This window comes from Tiliqua scincoides, chromosome 6 (assembly GCF_035046505.1).
Source record: "Tiliqua scincoides isolate rTilSci1 chromosome 6, rTilSci1.hap2, whole genome shotgun sequence".
Taxonomy (NCBI): domain Eukaryota; kingdom Metazoa; phylum Chordata; class Lepidosauria; order Squamata; family Scincidae; genus Tiliqua; species Tiliqua scincoides.
In genome coordinates, this window is record NC_089826.1 from 71,568,081 (window position 1) to 71,583,882 (window position 15,802).

The 15,802-nt window shown below is 41.8% G+C and overlaps 2 protein-coding genes across 4 annotated transcripts in view; one reads left to right on the top strand and one right to left on the bottom strand.

The window, feature by feature from the left end:
- The window catches only part of RFC1 (replication factor C subunit 1), a 40,299-nt gene extending 38,715 nt beyond the window's left edge, over positions 1-1,584 (top strand). Inside the window, exons 24-25 of the mRNA XM_066632552.1 lie at positions 473-661; positions 1,064-1,584. Coding sequence (XP_066488649.1) covers positions 473-661; positions 1,064-1,141 — 267 coding nt within the window. The 3' untranslated portion in view covers positions 1,142-1,584. The remainder of the gene's footprint in view (positions 1-472; positions 662-1,063) is intronic.
- A 1,476-nt stretch (positions 1,585-3,060) lies between these two features.
- The window catches only part of WDR19 (WD repeat domain 19), a 35,143-nt gene continuing 22,401 nt past the window's right edge, over positions 3,061-15,802 (bottom strand). For 2 of the 3 annotated variants that reach the window (XM_066632391.1, XM_066632392.1), the window contains 15 exons: positions 15,499-15,581; positions 15,013-15,096; positions 14,480-14,626; positions 13,442-13,566; positions 12,493-12,605; positions 11,711-11,779; positions 11,192-11,269; positions 8,861-8,957; positions 8,304-8,428; positions 7,466-7,547; positions 6,410-6,560; positions 6,037-6,160; positions 5,348-5,424; positions 4,442-4,563; positions 3,061-3,230 (listed from right to left, as the gene is read on the bottom strand). In XM_066632391.1, coding sequence (XP_066488488.1) covers positions 4,452-4,563; positions 5,348-5,424; positions 6,037-6,160; positions 6,410-6,560; positions 7,466-7,547; positions 8,304-8,428; positions 8,861-8,957; positions 11,192-11,269; positions 11,711-11,779; positions 12,493-12,605; positions 13,442-13,566; positions 14,480-14,626; positions 15,013-15,096; positions 15,499-15,581 — 1,467 coding nt within the window. In that variant the 3' untranslated portion in view covers positions 3,061-3,230; positions 4,442-4,451. Of the gene's footprint in view, positions 3,231-4,441; positions 4,564-5,347; positions 5,448-6,036; positions 6,161-6,409; positions 6,561-7,465; positions 7,548-8,303; positions 8,429-8,860; positions 8,958-11,191; positions 11,270-11,710; positions 11,780-12,492; positions 12,606-13,441; positions 13,567-14,479; positions 14,627-15,012; positions 15,097-15,498; positions 15,582-15,802 lie in introns of those variants that run through there. The other variant, XR_010794668.1, reaches the window with a different exon arrangement.

The window sequence follows — 15,802 nt, forward strand, 5'->3', positions numbered from 1 at the left end:
GAGCAGCTGTATGTTTACATGAACCTACCTACAAACCCCTTCTCTACCGAATAAGTTTTCCACCCACCTTTGTGTTTTTTTGTTTGGGGACTATGGTTCCTAGCTGAATTCTTTAACATGTTTTTTGGACATTCTACCTTTTGAGGAGCACTGCTCACATTAGTGTTATCTGTCATGATACTTCTGTGTGTTACAGAGGATTCTGGGGTCTGATGGCAGAGCACATTCTGGTTCATGTTGGGCACTTAACACACTGTATTCTCCATTCATGGAGAGTGTAGCCTAAAACACACCTGCCACTCTGTATTTGCATACTGCAGGAAAATGTAACCTAAGACTTGTCTGCCATTTATTGGTGGTCTCATTGAAGAACTCCAGAGCCCTAGAGGCAGTTTGAATAGCACTGCTCACCACCGATAACAGACTAGAGTGAAATTTCAGTGTTGCATACTCTCTCCTTTGAACTTAACAGATTAAATCAGCTTTTACACGAATCTATAACAAAGAGGTTCATCTTGCACCATATTCTCTGCAAATGGTAAAGAGGTCCAAACGGCGAGCAGGGTCTTCACTGGATGCAGAACTGAATGAAGAGCAGGAAGCTGATGAAGTCCAGTCTGAGAATGAGCAAGACACTATTGAAAATGATGCAATGATTAAGGTAATTTTTCAGCTAACAGTATGGTGAGTGCAGCTCTTCAAGAGTTTAAGCAAGACTTTATGGATGGAGTAAGTCTAACAAACATGATAATGGGGGTGTGAGGGGTGTGGCTGCACATCCAGGGATAAGTGAATCTGTGGATATGGGATCCGCAGATATGGGGGGGGAGGCCTGTACTGAAGCTGATTAGCTCATACCTTGCTCCTTTCTCCCTTCATACTGACATTCTGTTTGTCTTTGCTGTTGATTTCTTTTTAGTTGTGAAGGAAAGCTACGAATGAGATGTGTCTTGTGATTTTTATATTGAGTACATTTAAAAATTAAACCATAATCTTTTGCCAAATCCCCCAAATGCTTGCAGTACTTTTCTAACAAGCATTTAAAGCATGTTCTTTTTTGCAGAAAAATGTCAAGACTGTCAAGCAACCAGAAAGAAATGAAGAAAAGAAAAAGGGAAAAGCAAAGAAAAAGTCTAAATAATTTTTTTTTCAGTATTGACCAACACTGACTATGCAAACTCAACAATAATGTTACTTAATGCTGGGGTGTAGATGAAAGAATAAAACTAATGGGCTCAAAAATGATCTTGGAGGTCATTTGACTGTCATGTTTATTTGCCACTGCAACAGTGACGACTAAACTAACGGTTTATACTACGCTTACATGAGATGTATCACAATCTGCATTTCCTGATTTGTGTAAATATGAATGGACATTCAGTAGTAACATCTTGAAGAGCCCTGAAAGCTTGCATTTATTCTACGCTTCATCTCTGCAAAACATGTATTTTTTTTTAAATAATCATTATGTTGTCAGATTTTGTATATAGTATATAACGAACAAACTCTAAATTGGATATGTCTTTTGTACATTGGGAGTGCAGCAGTGTGTAAAGTTGTAATAAAACTAGTTTTGTATTTTAACCTACTTATTTTTCTTGAATACTATGCTGCAGTGGATTCTCTGCAGTGGATATGTTGCAAAGGCTCCTCTCTGTGGAGAACTCGTGCAGGGAAAGCGCCCTACAGGTAGACCACAGCTGCGATACAAGGATATCTGCAAGAGGGATTGGAAGGCCTTAGGAATGGACTTCAACAGGTGGGAAACCTTGGCCTCTGAGCGTCCTGCTTGGAGGCAGGCTGTGCAGCATGGCCTCTCCCAATTTGAAGAGACACTTGCCCAATAGACTGAGGTAAAGAGACAAAGAAGGAAGGCCCGTAGCCAGGGAGACACACCAGGGACAGACTACATTTGCTCCCAGTGTGGAAGAGATTGTCACTCCTCAATTGGCTTTTTCAGCCACACTAGACACTGTCCCAGAACCACTTTTCAGTGTGTGATACCATAGTCTTCCAAGACTGAAGGATGCCAATGAGTGGATTCTCACATTCACCCATGTAGCAATCTGAGGAACTTAGTGTTCATAATGGTAGTATGTAGTGCAGACATTAGGGAAAGTGTGATACGCAACCATCACTTCAGGTTAGCGCCTATACTTCCCCATCCGCTGGAGCAAGGACTGGCTGCAGTGGAAATTGTGGGTGATACTTGATGTGTGGAGGTGTTTTTCTGGTGAGTAAGATAGGATTTTCAGCCCAAATCTTTCTGAACACAATGTGCTTACTTCTGAGCATAATAACACTGTTTCAAGCTCTTCTACTGATGAGTCCAGGGACTTTTCTGCTAGGGTGTGAAGTTGCTGTTTCTGTACTTCTGAGCTAAATGCTGGCTTTGTGACTTGGTCCTCCCCGACTGTTGCTGCAGTGTTAGAGTGGGCTTAAACCAACCATATGAATAAAACCCTGGGGGCTGGGGATAAGAATAGGCCCTCAGTTTGGCTGTACTTGTTGTAAGAGGCGACTAAACAGCCACCGGGTAGATGGGACTCGTCAGCCTGGGAAGGCAGCTCATCTGAGAGAAGGAAAACTCTGATCCCAAACCTCCACTGCCTTGTGGCTACATCCAGTTATGGAAAAGGCTTCAGGAGCCAACCTCGAGGCAAAATCCGGAGCCGGAGTCCCTAAGGCAGTTCATGGCTGAACACAGTCACGTTCTGGCAACTCCTGCGACGCCGCTGGAACCAACCGTATTGGCCTCTGCCTTTCCATTGGACCATTTCAGCGACGTGGAGAGGGGGGATTTGCTGCATGGGTAACAGCCTATCCTCCATACCTACTTTACCCAGGCTTTGTGCACTGGAGAGGACACTCTGTTCCAGAACCACCATTCAGAGCGTGACGCCATGGTCTTCCGAGACTGAAGGATGCCAACAAGAATGAATAAAACCAAGGAACCAATAGCACCTGTCTTGTGACAGAAAGGAGGATCAAAAGCCAAAAGAGTAAGTTGGCATTCCAGATCTGAAAACATTATCAGCTGAAGGCTGGAGCTTTAGCATTCAAATTTTATTGTAAACAGAAGGCCATAGTACAAAACTTCTATAAAAGATATTTACAATTTCACAATGAGAACAGATTCAATAACTAAAAGAATGTCAAGGTTAGTACCAACTGGGCTTAAAATCTTGATGCTTCCTCCAGTGTTGCAGGACTTGTGTGGCCAACATTTCCTGAAAATGAACACAGTAAAGAGTGGTTTTCCTCAACTGAATTACCCAGTCCATCTTGTATAACATAGCTCCTAATTCACACAGCTAAAACATGGAAATACTTGATCTTGAAGTGGTTTATGGACTTCAGTGTCCAAAGCTCTGAGTAGTAGTAGTAATAATAATAATAATAATACAGGTATTTATATACCACTTTTCTTGGTCATCAGATTTCTCCTCAGACTTTAATCCAAAGACTTTGTTTGCTAAAAACCAGACTCAATATTTATTGATGAGGAAAACTTCTGCCATATTTTTGTGTGTGTGCTTCATAGAGCTCATTTTGGCCACAGTGAGGTGTGTTGGTCTAAGGCAGGGATGCTCAAACCCTGGCCTGGGGGCCACTTGCAGCCCTCAGGGACTCCCAATCAGGCCCGCAGGGAGCCCCCAGTCTCCAATGCTGGATTTTGTGCGGGTCCAATGCTGGATTTCGTGCGGGCCCAATGCAACTGTTTGCTCTCTCACGTGAGCTGTGGGACGAGGGCTCTCCACTACTTTCTGTTTCACATCTGTGATGCAGCAGTGGCAGTGAAGGAAAGGCTGGCCTTGCTTTGTGCAAGGCCTTTTATAGGCCTTGAGCTATTACAAGACCATCATTCATTCATATCAGTTCCATCTCTAATATATTCAATTATGTAAATTCAAATTTTAGATGTAAATTAATTTTCTTCCCCTCGGCCCTTGACACAGTGTCAGAGAGATGATGTGGCCCTCCTGCCAAAATGTTTGTACACCCCTGGACTAAGGCAATGGTTTTCAGACTTAAGTGGCAGGGGGGAGGCAGGGAGTTTAAAACACCATGTTAAAACTCTCTAAGAGTTTTTAAACCACTGGTCTAAGGGCTAACTGCTGCCAAGGTGGGCAAATATCCTAGGCAGTGTTTCTCAGAGTGTGAGCCTGAGACACCTTCAGGGGCTCCATGAGCTCAATGTGAGTGTGCATGTTTGGGGAAGAACATACATTTTGTCAAGAGGCTCATTGATCAAATAGGAACAGGAGGCCACAGAATAGGGTACAGGTGTCAGAATAAAACGCTCATCCACCTGAGTTGCTGTTGCTAGAGAAACCAGACATGCACTGGATGGTTTTGTTATCTTAGAAAGAGTCAAGAAATTTCTTCCATAAGCTGCCACTGAAGTCTGGAAATGACAGGCTGAGGTTGAAAGGCTTACCTGACTAATGTCACTGTTCCACTTCAAGCCTGAGGTATGATGTGCAGTCAGCTATTTTCTTAAGGTTGACAATGTTAACTTTTTCTGAACACATGGGACACGTACTTTCATTCTGTAACAAGCTGTTCAAAGAAGAGAACACACCTGTTCTTAACCTGTATAATTTATATGGTTTGCAAAATGCAGTACCACCAATTAAGTTGAACTTTTTTATAGAGCCTTGTGGCGCCATAGGAAAAATATCCATTTGCCTTTTACACTCTGGCCCATTGTAGGGTTCAAGTCAATGCCTTCCAAATGGCTGAGTTTTGAGAGGAAGATATTTTATTTGCCCAGGAATTTCATAGGTGGAAGAAATGTAGTGAACAAGTTTATATGCTGTAAAACGTATTGCTATCAATATGTTTAGGTTTCTGCACCTGGAATTTTTCAGGCACAATTAGATTCTCAAGATGATGCCAAATGCAACAAAAAGTCTTGCACTTCTACTTAAAGGCAGCATGTGGAACTGGCAAATACTTGAGTTGTACCTAGAGTCAAAGTATACTGATTCAGAAGATAAAGCTTTAAGAACAAAAGTAATTATGTACACTCATTTCCTAGCTGTAATGAAGTTTGTGATAATGGTGATGGAAGTCTCAGGCAGTGATTGGCTAAGCTATCCTAATCTCACAGAGCAGACCCAAGTTTTCTACAGCAGACATTGGCTGAGTTATTCCGATTCTACAGAGAGGGAGCCGGGCTTAGGCAAAAGTTCACATTTTAATTTGAAACAGCCAGACAAAATGTTTGGCTGTGGGTCTCTAATGCATTGATCTAGTGCCTGGTTTGCTCTGAAGATATTAGAAAGCCTTATTGCCATCTAACTAATATTCCTAAAAGTTAAGCTGAAACATTTCAACTTACTTTCTGAATTCTGAATACAGAGCAGGAAAGTCACAGTGGGGACACACAGTCCAGTCATCTTTTACCATATGCCGCCCCTAGAAGGGAGACATGATGAAACCTGATAGAAAACATTTTTGATGGTTCCTTTTCAATATACAGTGGCAAGGTACATTAACCAAACATAATGAATGGTTAACACATACTGACACACATACTGAAGACACACAGGTGACCAAACAGAAGTATAATAGCTCTCTTAAACCAAGAACATAGTGAGATTTTACATAGTGAATCTAAAAAGCACATTCCAGGACTAATGAGTGGACTTCTGTTTGCCTTCTAGACCAGCGATTTTCAACCTTCATCTCACAGCACTAAAAAGTACTAAAATTTTCAGGGCACACCATCAGTTTTTTGCCAATTGACTAGGCACACCGCATTGTGGGGGGAGGGGCTCCATCCCCCAATGGCCCCACTAATAAATGGCCATCCCCCAAATTCCCATGACACTCCTGCGGACCATTTGTAGTATACCAATGTGCGGTTGAAAACCGCTGTTCTAGGCAGTCTCAGGGCCTCCTCACACTGAGAAGTGAACTCCATGTGCCACTGACAATTGGTGCTGTTGCTGGAAGAGAAGGAGCACTCCAAGACCTGCTACCTGACATCACTTAAAAGTTGCCTGGAATGCCTGACCTGATACTCACTGTTGCAATGCAGTATGGGAGATTGTTTTTACAGCCAGGGCAGAGAAGCTCACATTCAGGCAACAAGAATTCACAGTAGGGACACGGGGTGGTTGGCTCTTCAGCTTCTGATGTGTCTGGTCGTCTATCGGCAGAATAGAAGAAATCAAGAAGAGGGGAAAGAAGACTGACTGGTCTTACACTTTTGAAAACAGTGAAACTGCTTTTCTTTCCTGAACAGGCTTAGTATAAATTTTTATCTATACTAAGATATACTGAGACAGCTAAAGGTGTTGGACAGCAGTTATTCATGTTACTACCTTGATAGCTTGTTGTTTATACTGGGAAAGAAGACTATTCCCAAACCTCAATCAAACAGAGTAATCTGGCTCACCTGACCATTGCTTCAATCTTCTTTTTATATTTCAGATCAATTTTATTCCGGTACTCTGGTCTCATCAGCATTGCAGCAAAACCAAAAGATGACTTTTTCAGACCTGCTCGATGACACTCAATCACTGTTGAAGTCAGGATGGGAACAATATCTACAAAGTAAAACAATGACAGAAACCTTGGACATCCCCCCCCAGTTTCAGTTTGACATCATAATTGTCTGGGTTCACACAGAGCTATTAACTGAGTTGCATTTTAGAAAGAACACATGAAAGTGCTAACTATGGTGATATTAGGAAGATATGTGCATTTCTAGAAAGTTTGTGCACAGGTCTGAAGCATCTGACTTCAAGAAGACTGAAACAAAAGGTGGATGGAGTTTATCCTTCTTTGACAATTTTTTAGGGGGTTCAGGTATTCAGAACATGACTCTCTCCCAAACAAAGTCAAGTGTTGTGCCCATCGGGAGGGGAGTTTTGCCCCACAATGGCAACGCTTTTTAAAGGTGACCAGGTTCACCATATGATGAGGGAGAAGGATCTAACTGCTAATTTTTAAAAATTTGTATTTGTAAAAACTAACAAGAATACAGATGAAAACTGGGGTAAAATTGTTAATTTTTGAAGAACGAAGCACAGGAGGAAGCATTACTCATAATGCTGCTACCCGGGTGGTCAGAAAACTGGAGGGATTGGGCCTGATGCTCACCCTCAAGGCAATGTGCACAAGACCCCCCCCCCCCACTTGAGAGCAGGAAGAATGCTTGACAAAGCCCTGGAAGCTTCTAAGGTTGGTTCTGTACATATTCTGAACTCCACTATGCATGACTGCACAACCTTGAATCAATTATGCCTCACACAGCCTGAAGGAAATACCATCAGTGTCTGCCAAAAGTTCACTGAGCACCTATGAAAACAACTTTTGTGGATGGGCTCCTAGTGTTCTTGCCGAATGTACACTCTTAAAATATCTCCCACTCCCCCCCCCCCAAGTATCTCTGGCCAAGATTTTAGTCTCTTGCCAAAGTCTTCATTCATTCCCAATAGAGAACACTTACGGGATGGAAACTTGCTGATATTGTTGGCTACACGAATGAGCATACGTGCTCCCTTCATATGGTCGCCACATTTAACGTGCATCTGAAATACAATTCTAGTTACTCTAAAAGCTAACAACTGCAATATTTAGGATATGCCAGACTGATGGGTTGTGTGTGTGGATGCACACACATACTGGCAGGAAGAAATGGTGCAGTCTATGATGGGGAGGGAAGAGCCCAGAGGAGATGAAAGAATTACAGCAAGGAGTGATGCAGGCTCAAGTCTATAAAACCTTATGCAATAATAAATCTGTTGGTTTTAAAAGTGCCACAGACCCTTTGTTGTTTTTGTAGCAACAAATTAACACAGCTACCCCTCTGAAAGTGGTTACACATGTAGCTAATTCCATATCATGTCACTGATAAATGCATAGGACTTAGTTTTTGTCCTCCTTGTGTGCACTTGTGTACACGCTTTTCAAGAATTATTCTGGAGTTCCCCCCTCCCCCCCACAAAAACATCCAGGAACAGTTCTGTCATAGAATATTCTGTCTGTGTAGCCTGGTTCCTACCAGGCTTATCTGAGGCAGGTTGAGAAACTTTGAGCTATACAATGAAAAATGTATCATTCTGGATTTTCCAGAATGACCATATAGTTTAGTCCTGCACATAGGTGCAGGAATTCCACCTGCAAAAGGTATCAAAGGCAATGGGAAACATCAATACATGTTTCATACAGGCTTATCACAGATACTCGTCTATCAGGCCATCTCACAGACAAAGTGAGGGCAAGGATCTAGGGTATATAACTGCACAGTTTCTCTCATGAATAACTCTCCATTTTTAACAAATTACCTTTACTAAAATATAGCTGTGTAGGATCATAAGGTTTGTAGCCATCTCAGAAGGTATTTTAATATTCTGGGTTTTCAGTTCTGAATACATACTGAAGAGGACATCATGGGCATTTCGATAGTTCCCTTTAAAACAACAACAAATCAAAAGCAATTATATTCCCCCCAAAATATTTTTCCTGGTATTGGTTTGTATTCCCCATTACATTTTAGCTGTCTTTTAAAAAAACTGAATTAAGTAAATATTCTTAGACTTCACAGGGATAGGGCTCTTTGATTCAACTGTTTGCATAAGATATATGTGGAAGTTAATCAAATAGCTATTTAACGAAATCATACTTACAGGAATAATTTCAAGAACTGCTGAATAAGTGTGATATACGTCACCAAGGGGGGGCCACGTGGGCTCCAGGGGAAGTGAATTCCAAAGCCTTCAACATGCAGTGAAGATACATTTCTCCTCCTCCTCTTCCAGCTTTCTTCACTTCTGTCATATTTACTTCTCTAAGCATTATCAAAGCAACCCAACCTAACAGCTGAGAGCTTTAAGTGTCATACCTGCACATTGTTCTTCTCTGGCAATTATGATGGCTGTCCGGGCAGCTTCTGGGTATTGCTTTAGCGCCATATACAGCCGAAACAGATACTTGGCATCCTTCAGTAAAACAAGAAGACTGATATACACATATATTAAGAGAACACACAGTACTGTATCACAGCTCAGATCTTAACAACTCTATGCAAAAGTCCTTATCAGCTTTCCGCTTTATTGTTGGGCTTCAGCATAGGTTCACAGGGAGCCTTATTCTCCCATTCTAAACACACTAACCTTGTGGTAAGCCCCTCTGAATACAATGGAACTTATTTCTCAGTAAATGTGTTTAGGATTGAACTGCTAGTTCCATACATTGTTTCCTCTACTGAGAACTTCCAGGACATTTTCCCACTTCCACTTGTGAGTAGGATTTGAATGCGGCATTACAACCTGCAAATAGCACTGACATTAGTCAAAATCAACTGAAATCTTTTTGTGTGTGTTAAAACTGGAGGTCAAAATGTCCTACCAAATTTTAAATTCATTTTGTAGTTGCAACTTTTTCTCTAAAAATGAACAAAAAAAGTCCCGAAAATTTTCATACAAGAAAACTACATTTCCACAGTCTTTTTCCTAACTATCTCTATGATTGGTTGAAGTAAAAGATTTACTCACAGACACAGACTATGGCAGACGCAGTAAAGCAGTCAGAAGATCAAAGAGACAGATTTTAAATGAAAATAAAGACATTTGTGGAACTAATAACATATATTGTTAAGCTGGACCATAATTACTATTCCAAAAGGTCATCCAATACTTCCCTTTAAAAAAATGGGCTCCAAAGTGTTTCCCATCCCAAACATCCCCTGGAGTACCAGATCTTTTGGGATGGATTACACAGCAAACTGGAATCAGGTCTTGGGTCTGTGTGTGCACACTAGTTCTACACTCAGTATAGAAAACCAATTCTTCCACACTGCCTGCAACTTCCACAGCTGAACACTTACATCTTTCTCCAGTTTGTCTTTCATTTATTCCCTAAGACAGCCATTTTCAACCACTGTGCTATGGCACACTGGTGTGCCGCAAGTGGTCCACAGGTGTGCCACAGGAATTTGGGGGAAATCATTTATTAATAGGGCCAATGAGAGATGTGAGCCCCCCACTGGCAGCAAGGTGTGCCTTGTCAATTGTCAAAAACTTGGTGGTGTGCATTGACCATTTTAGTGCCTTGTCAGTGTGCTGTGAGATGAAAAAGATTGAAAATCACTGCCCTAAGATGCTATTGCCTCTCCAATTTATCTTTCTTTTGTTTGATTGTTTAAACAAAACAAACTGCAACCAAAAAAAGGCTGAAAACTGTAGGAGGGATAGTAAAAACAGAAGAGGGGCAGAGAGGTGGAGAGAGAAGTCTTTTAAGGAAGTTAGAGACAGGCAGGAAAAAAGTGCTTGAAAACTGAAGAGCCAAATTCAAGCCCTAAATGCTTGGGAAACTGGAAATCACAGACTCAAAAGAGACAGGAAAGGAATCTGTTGACAGTTAATACAAGTCAACTGCTGCCTTCAACCCGGGGCCACTTCTTTACACAAAAAACTCGGGTTGCAATCCTATGCACAGGAAGAGTGTTCTAGCTTAGCCCTCTCTCTGATACCCTAGCTTTTCTATGAAGAGGGAACACATTTGTATATAGGAACATTCAGTCACAGGAGTGCCATCTACAAACTGACGTGGTTCCAGAAACAGCATTACTAACACAGTGAGAACTCGGTCTCACTCACATGCACTGATAAGCCCAGTTTTATCCCTGTTTACTCAGAAATTAACCCTCAATTTCTTCAGTGGGTTGTACTCCCAAGTAAGCAGGCATTGGACTGAAGCCTAAAGCAATTTGACAATCAAGGCGGGAGTTGAAAATTGAGTCTAGACTTACTAGAGCAGGGGTGCTCACACCTTTTTGGCTCGAGAGCTACTTTGAAACCCAGCAAGGCCCGGAGATCTACCAGAGTTTTTTTTACAATGTTCACGCCATCATAACATATAACATTTATGTGTACAATGTATGTTGGTGTACCTTGAGCTCCACTGAGTATAACAGGACTTACTCCTGAGTAGACATGCCTAGGATTAGGCTGTGAGGCTGCAATCCTAGCCACACTTACCTGGGAGTAAGCCCCATTGAGTACAATGGGCCTTACTCCCGGCGTTTCCTCCCAGAGGCACCTGAAGGGGGGGGTCGGCACTCTGCGATCTACTCATTTTGCCTCGCGATCTACCGGTAGATCGCGATTCACCTATTGAGCACCCCTGTACTAGAGGATATACTGAACATAGGTCTAAGCCTACAACTCAGTACCTTTGGTAAGCCGTCACTCTCTCCCATTAGGTAATCTATAAGCTGATTTGTCAGAACTTCATCTTTTGCCTGTCCAACCTGTTGTAAAGACAGTAAATGTAATAACACAATAAGTTTTAGGGGAAAATAATATTTTTATATTAAATTAACAATTTTACACTCAAACCATAATTATTATCAGAGCTGTAACCAGGTGGCACTTGTCCCAGGTGCTATGCCAAATGAGGGTGTGTGACTGCCCTCAGGCTCCATCCTAGTTATGGAGAACATGGAGAACATAACTAGGCAGAACACTGGCAGAACATGCATTTTGCATGTAGAAGGTCCCAGGTTCAATCCTTGGTACTTCCAGTAAGGGCTGGGGAAGACCCCCATCTTAAACCTTAGAGAGCCACAGACAGAATACTGTCCTAGAAAGATCAAGGATCGGTCTAAGGCAGCTTCATATAAAAGTAACTGAAGTTCTGCAAAGCAATGAGTCCTGCATCTACCCTCCCATTCCCAAATGACCTATCTTACCGTCTCTATTGCCATTTCAATAGCCAAGTTGTCATCTGTATTTGGACTCTTCAAAAAATGTTTCAATGCCTGAAAAAAACCACATAGAATGGGGAAAAGGATTATGCTGCACTTTCACTCTCATTTCTTGACACATTTCACCTAATGTATAGTTTAGCCCTATGTTGCAACCTTGTGAAAATAATGGCTTTGGCAGACATGATGCTTTGGGTGTTGCTTAAAATCTAACAACCTAGGTAGTATTCTACTTACTGTTGCACATTTCTCGAATCCAAATCACCTTCCCCCCCCCAACCTTGCTCGGTGGCCATTTTTAAACATGGAAAAGATGCCTATCAAAGATCTTCTAAATCACATTTAATATGACCTTTAATCTGACCCAGTAAGGTTGTATATACAGGCGTCTGCCACAACAACCTTCTGCTTAACAACAGACTGCATAAATGATGGTGGTCAAAGCACCACAAACAGGCTCTTAATAAGACAGTCAGGACTCCCATAGCCTGCAGCAGAGTATCTGTTTACACAACAAAGAGGCCCTTAATGCAAAGAAGAGGCAATCAGTCTCCAGTGGCCTGTGCAGCCAGCTAGTTTCAGGCAGGGAGTGTCTGTTTACACAACAAAGGCAACAGATTGGGTTGAATGTTCGCTTAACAACTGAATCACGTAACAACGTGGATTGGAATTTGCTAAATGATGCACACCTGTATATATTAAATATGATCTAATCACATTTAATATGATCTTTAATCTGACCCAGTAAGGTTGTATACATTACTAACCCGTGCATATTGACCACACAGAAGGAAGAATTTGCCAGCTTGAAAATGCTTTTTCTCCCCTTCAAAATATAAGGCAATGCTTTGATAGTCTTCATTTGTGGTGTCCTCCGAACCTGCAACAAGTGGAAAAAGAACTAAACTCTTCTCTTTTGAAGAGGCCCCTTATTTGGGAAAAATATCCTGTCTCATTATTGCTTTGTCTTTTTTCTCTTGCAATGTGAAAAATATAATTCTGCAAAATACTTAAAGGTGTGTATTTAAACACATTTTATAGTCTAATGAAGATAGTATTGTACTTTCCTAAGGCTGTTTAAATGGCATAGGGTGCAATCCTAACTGTGCCCTATGCCGGCCCAAGTCCCTTGAGCCAGCCTGGGAGGGTCGCAAACGTGCCGTAAAGTATGTTTGTGCCTCCTCGGGAGGAAGCCAGGCCAGTGCTCCCAGAAGAGCCGGCCTGCGGAGGCTGACGGAAGCCTCCGCACCAGCTTCCCCCCAGCTCTGAGCCAATGCAAGGACGAAAGGTAGGTGTTGGGGGGGTGGAGGAAGGAGGGAGGCTTTTTACTGGGCAGAAGGAGGGAGGGCGATGGGCGGCCCTGGGGGTGGGTGGCAGGGCTGAGATCCGGTCATTATACCGAATCCCAACCCCCATTCCCGGGGAGAACAGAGCCGCTTCAAGCCACTCTGCTCTCCTTGGACTTGTACTATCTCAGGAGGTTGCGCAAGTCCTAGGAGACCCATAAGTGCCAACAACCCTTACCCAGGGATAAGGGGAAAAGTTTCCCCTTGCCTCTGGCTAAGCCACTGCTGGCCACAATCCTGCGCTGGATACAGCGCAAGCCTCCTTAGTATAGTTCAAATTGTAAACCTCCTACAGTTGAACTCTGGATATAGGAATAATGACAGTCAATGTAAAAGCTTTTGAACCACTATTTTAGATTACAATACTCACTAATTATATCAGCATAGATCTCCATCTTGCTGTGTTGCTGAGCCAAGGAGAAAGCTTCATTATTGCATTTGGACATTACCAAAAACTGAATGGCAGAGCCGTAGTCGCCCAATTGCAGAAAAAATCTAAACAGAGTGAACAATTCATTGACATTTAAGAAGTGATTGTGACCAGAGCCCAAATGCTTTACTTATACATGTTAAGAGAGAGAGAGAGAGCAATCCATAATATTGGAAGCATAGGGGCTGATTATTTCCACAGTTAGTGATAACTCAGGCTATGATCCTATTCTCACCAGGGGTGTGTTGAGGGCAGGAGGGGAAGTCACACACATTTGCTCCTATTCAGCCACTGAGAATACCAGGTGAATGGAGCCCAAACTGCACTACACCGAGGAGGAACCCTCTTTTCCATGGGCTTTTTACCCAAGCCTTCCATGCATCACAACCTCTGGAATTTCACATTCTACTCCGCACACCCTTTGTTGCTGCATATCCTGATTTCTGACAAAAATTACGTGTTGAGATTAACCCATTTTTGCCTGACCCATTGGGCAGAAATGGCTTAAAAACATATTTCTATAAGGCAACTATGTAAACATTTGAATCTGGCACTTTCACAAATGTTAAACAAGAAAAATTGTTTCATATTACCTTTCATTCTCACAATTGTTTTAAAATGCTGCATTCTTTACATGAATTTTTCTCTTGAGAAAGTTAAAGGAGACTCAAACATGCTACATTGTTCCATAAAATATTTGTATTTTTAAGAACAATGCCTATGAAATGCTTATAAAGCATTTTAGTTTTAGGGAGTTGTACTCAAACCTTTATAATTTAATTCTAAGACATAAGAAGAGCCCTGCTGGATCAGGCTAAAATCCCATCTAGTCCAGCTTCCTGTATCTCACAGTGGCCCACCAAATGCTTCAGGGAGCACACAAGACAACACGACATAACCTGCTACCTGGTGGCCTCCCCTGCATCTATAATATTACAATTATAATTCTGTTAAAATGTGAGTTTTATAGCTAGTTACCTGGCTACCATCTTGGCTCCTTCAAGAGACTGTGTTTCCCTAACAATGCTAACAGCTTTTTCTGGATTGTTCAGGTGATCCAAATAGAGCCGAATGACATTGTCCCACTGCTTGGCATTTTCGTAGGCCAAGACAGCTTCTTTGTATCTATTAAAAAAAGAGAGAGAGAGAGAAAGACCATTGCATATCTCTTCAGGTTGTGTACCTGAAACTTAGGACTGATGAAAACATCAGGACATTCGTTTTATATGTGTATAAATAAGAGAGTAAGTGGGAACAAATCCAAATCTTTTAAAAAAGCACATTTTTCTTTTGCTATGCCATATGAACAAGCAACCACAATATCATATTTGTTTCCAAACTTAAAAGCCTTCACCAGAAAAATAAAACTTAAATAAACTTTCCACTCTCAAGTACTGAAACAATCCACTTCACACTTACTAAATCAGAGTCCTGAACAGAGCCAACACCCAAATTTATGAAAGAGTGTAGTTTGAGAACATCTGAATTTGATTCTAGAAAGGAAGATATACCTGCCATCTGCCTCCTTAGCTTTGGCATACTGCAGATGTATCTTTGGAGATGATACGTAAGGGAGAAGTTCACCAACCTTTGCCCTAGGCAACAGAAATAACTATATTTTACAATCGTAATTTCACAGTATCGTTTTCTCTCAACTTTTCCCCACAAAACACTATTGAAAAACAAGATATTTTACCTCATAATAAAACTACTTTTAAAAAGCTTCAAAGCTTTCATCTTAATTCATATCTTAAAAAATATACTTCATACATAACATACTTTACACAGGATTGAGGCATTCAAATCTATCTGGTTGAATAATGTAAAATGAGTGCAACTGCATTACATGCTTCAGAAAAATGAAGACAAAAGGCAGTGGGGTGGGTGAGGGGAATATTTAAACTAACAGCCACCAGCCTCAACAAGGGCTTCTCTATTTTCCAAGTCATTGTATAGTTTTATAGGAGTGCCACCCTGTACATTAAATCTGCACTTACCAGTTTTTGCAACGAATATATACTGATGCTGCTTTGTCATAGAATTGCCCTTTTTCATATAGCTGGGCAGCTTCTGAAAATTGCTACAATACAAGGAGTGGTAAAAATGTTAGTTTAGATCAGGGGTGCCCAAACACCAGCCCAGGGGCCACTTGTGGCCCTCAGGGACTCCCAATCTGGCCCGCGGGGAGTTCCCAGTCTCCAATGAGCCTCTGGTCCTCCTGAAACTGGCTGGAGCCCTTGCTGGCCTGACACAACTGCTCTCAGCATGAGGACAACTGTTTGAACTCTCACCTGAGCTGTG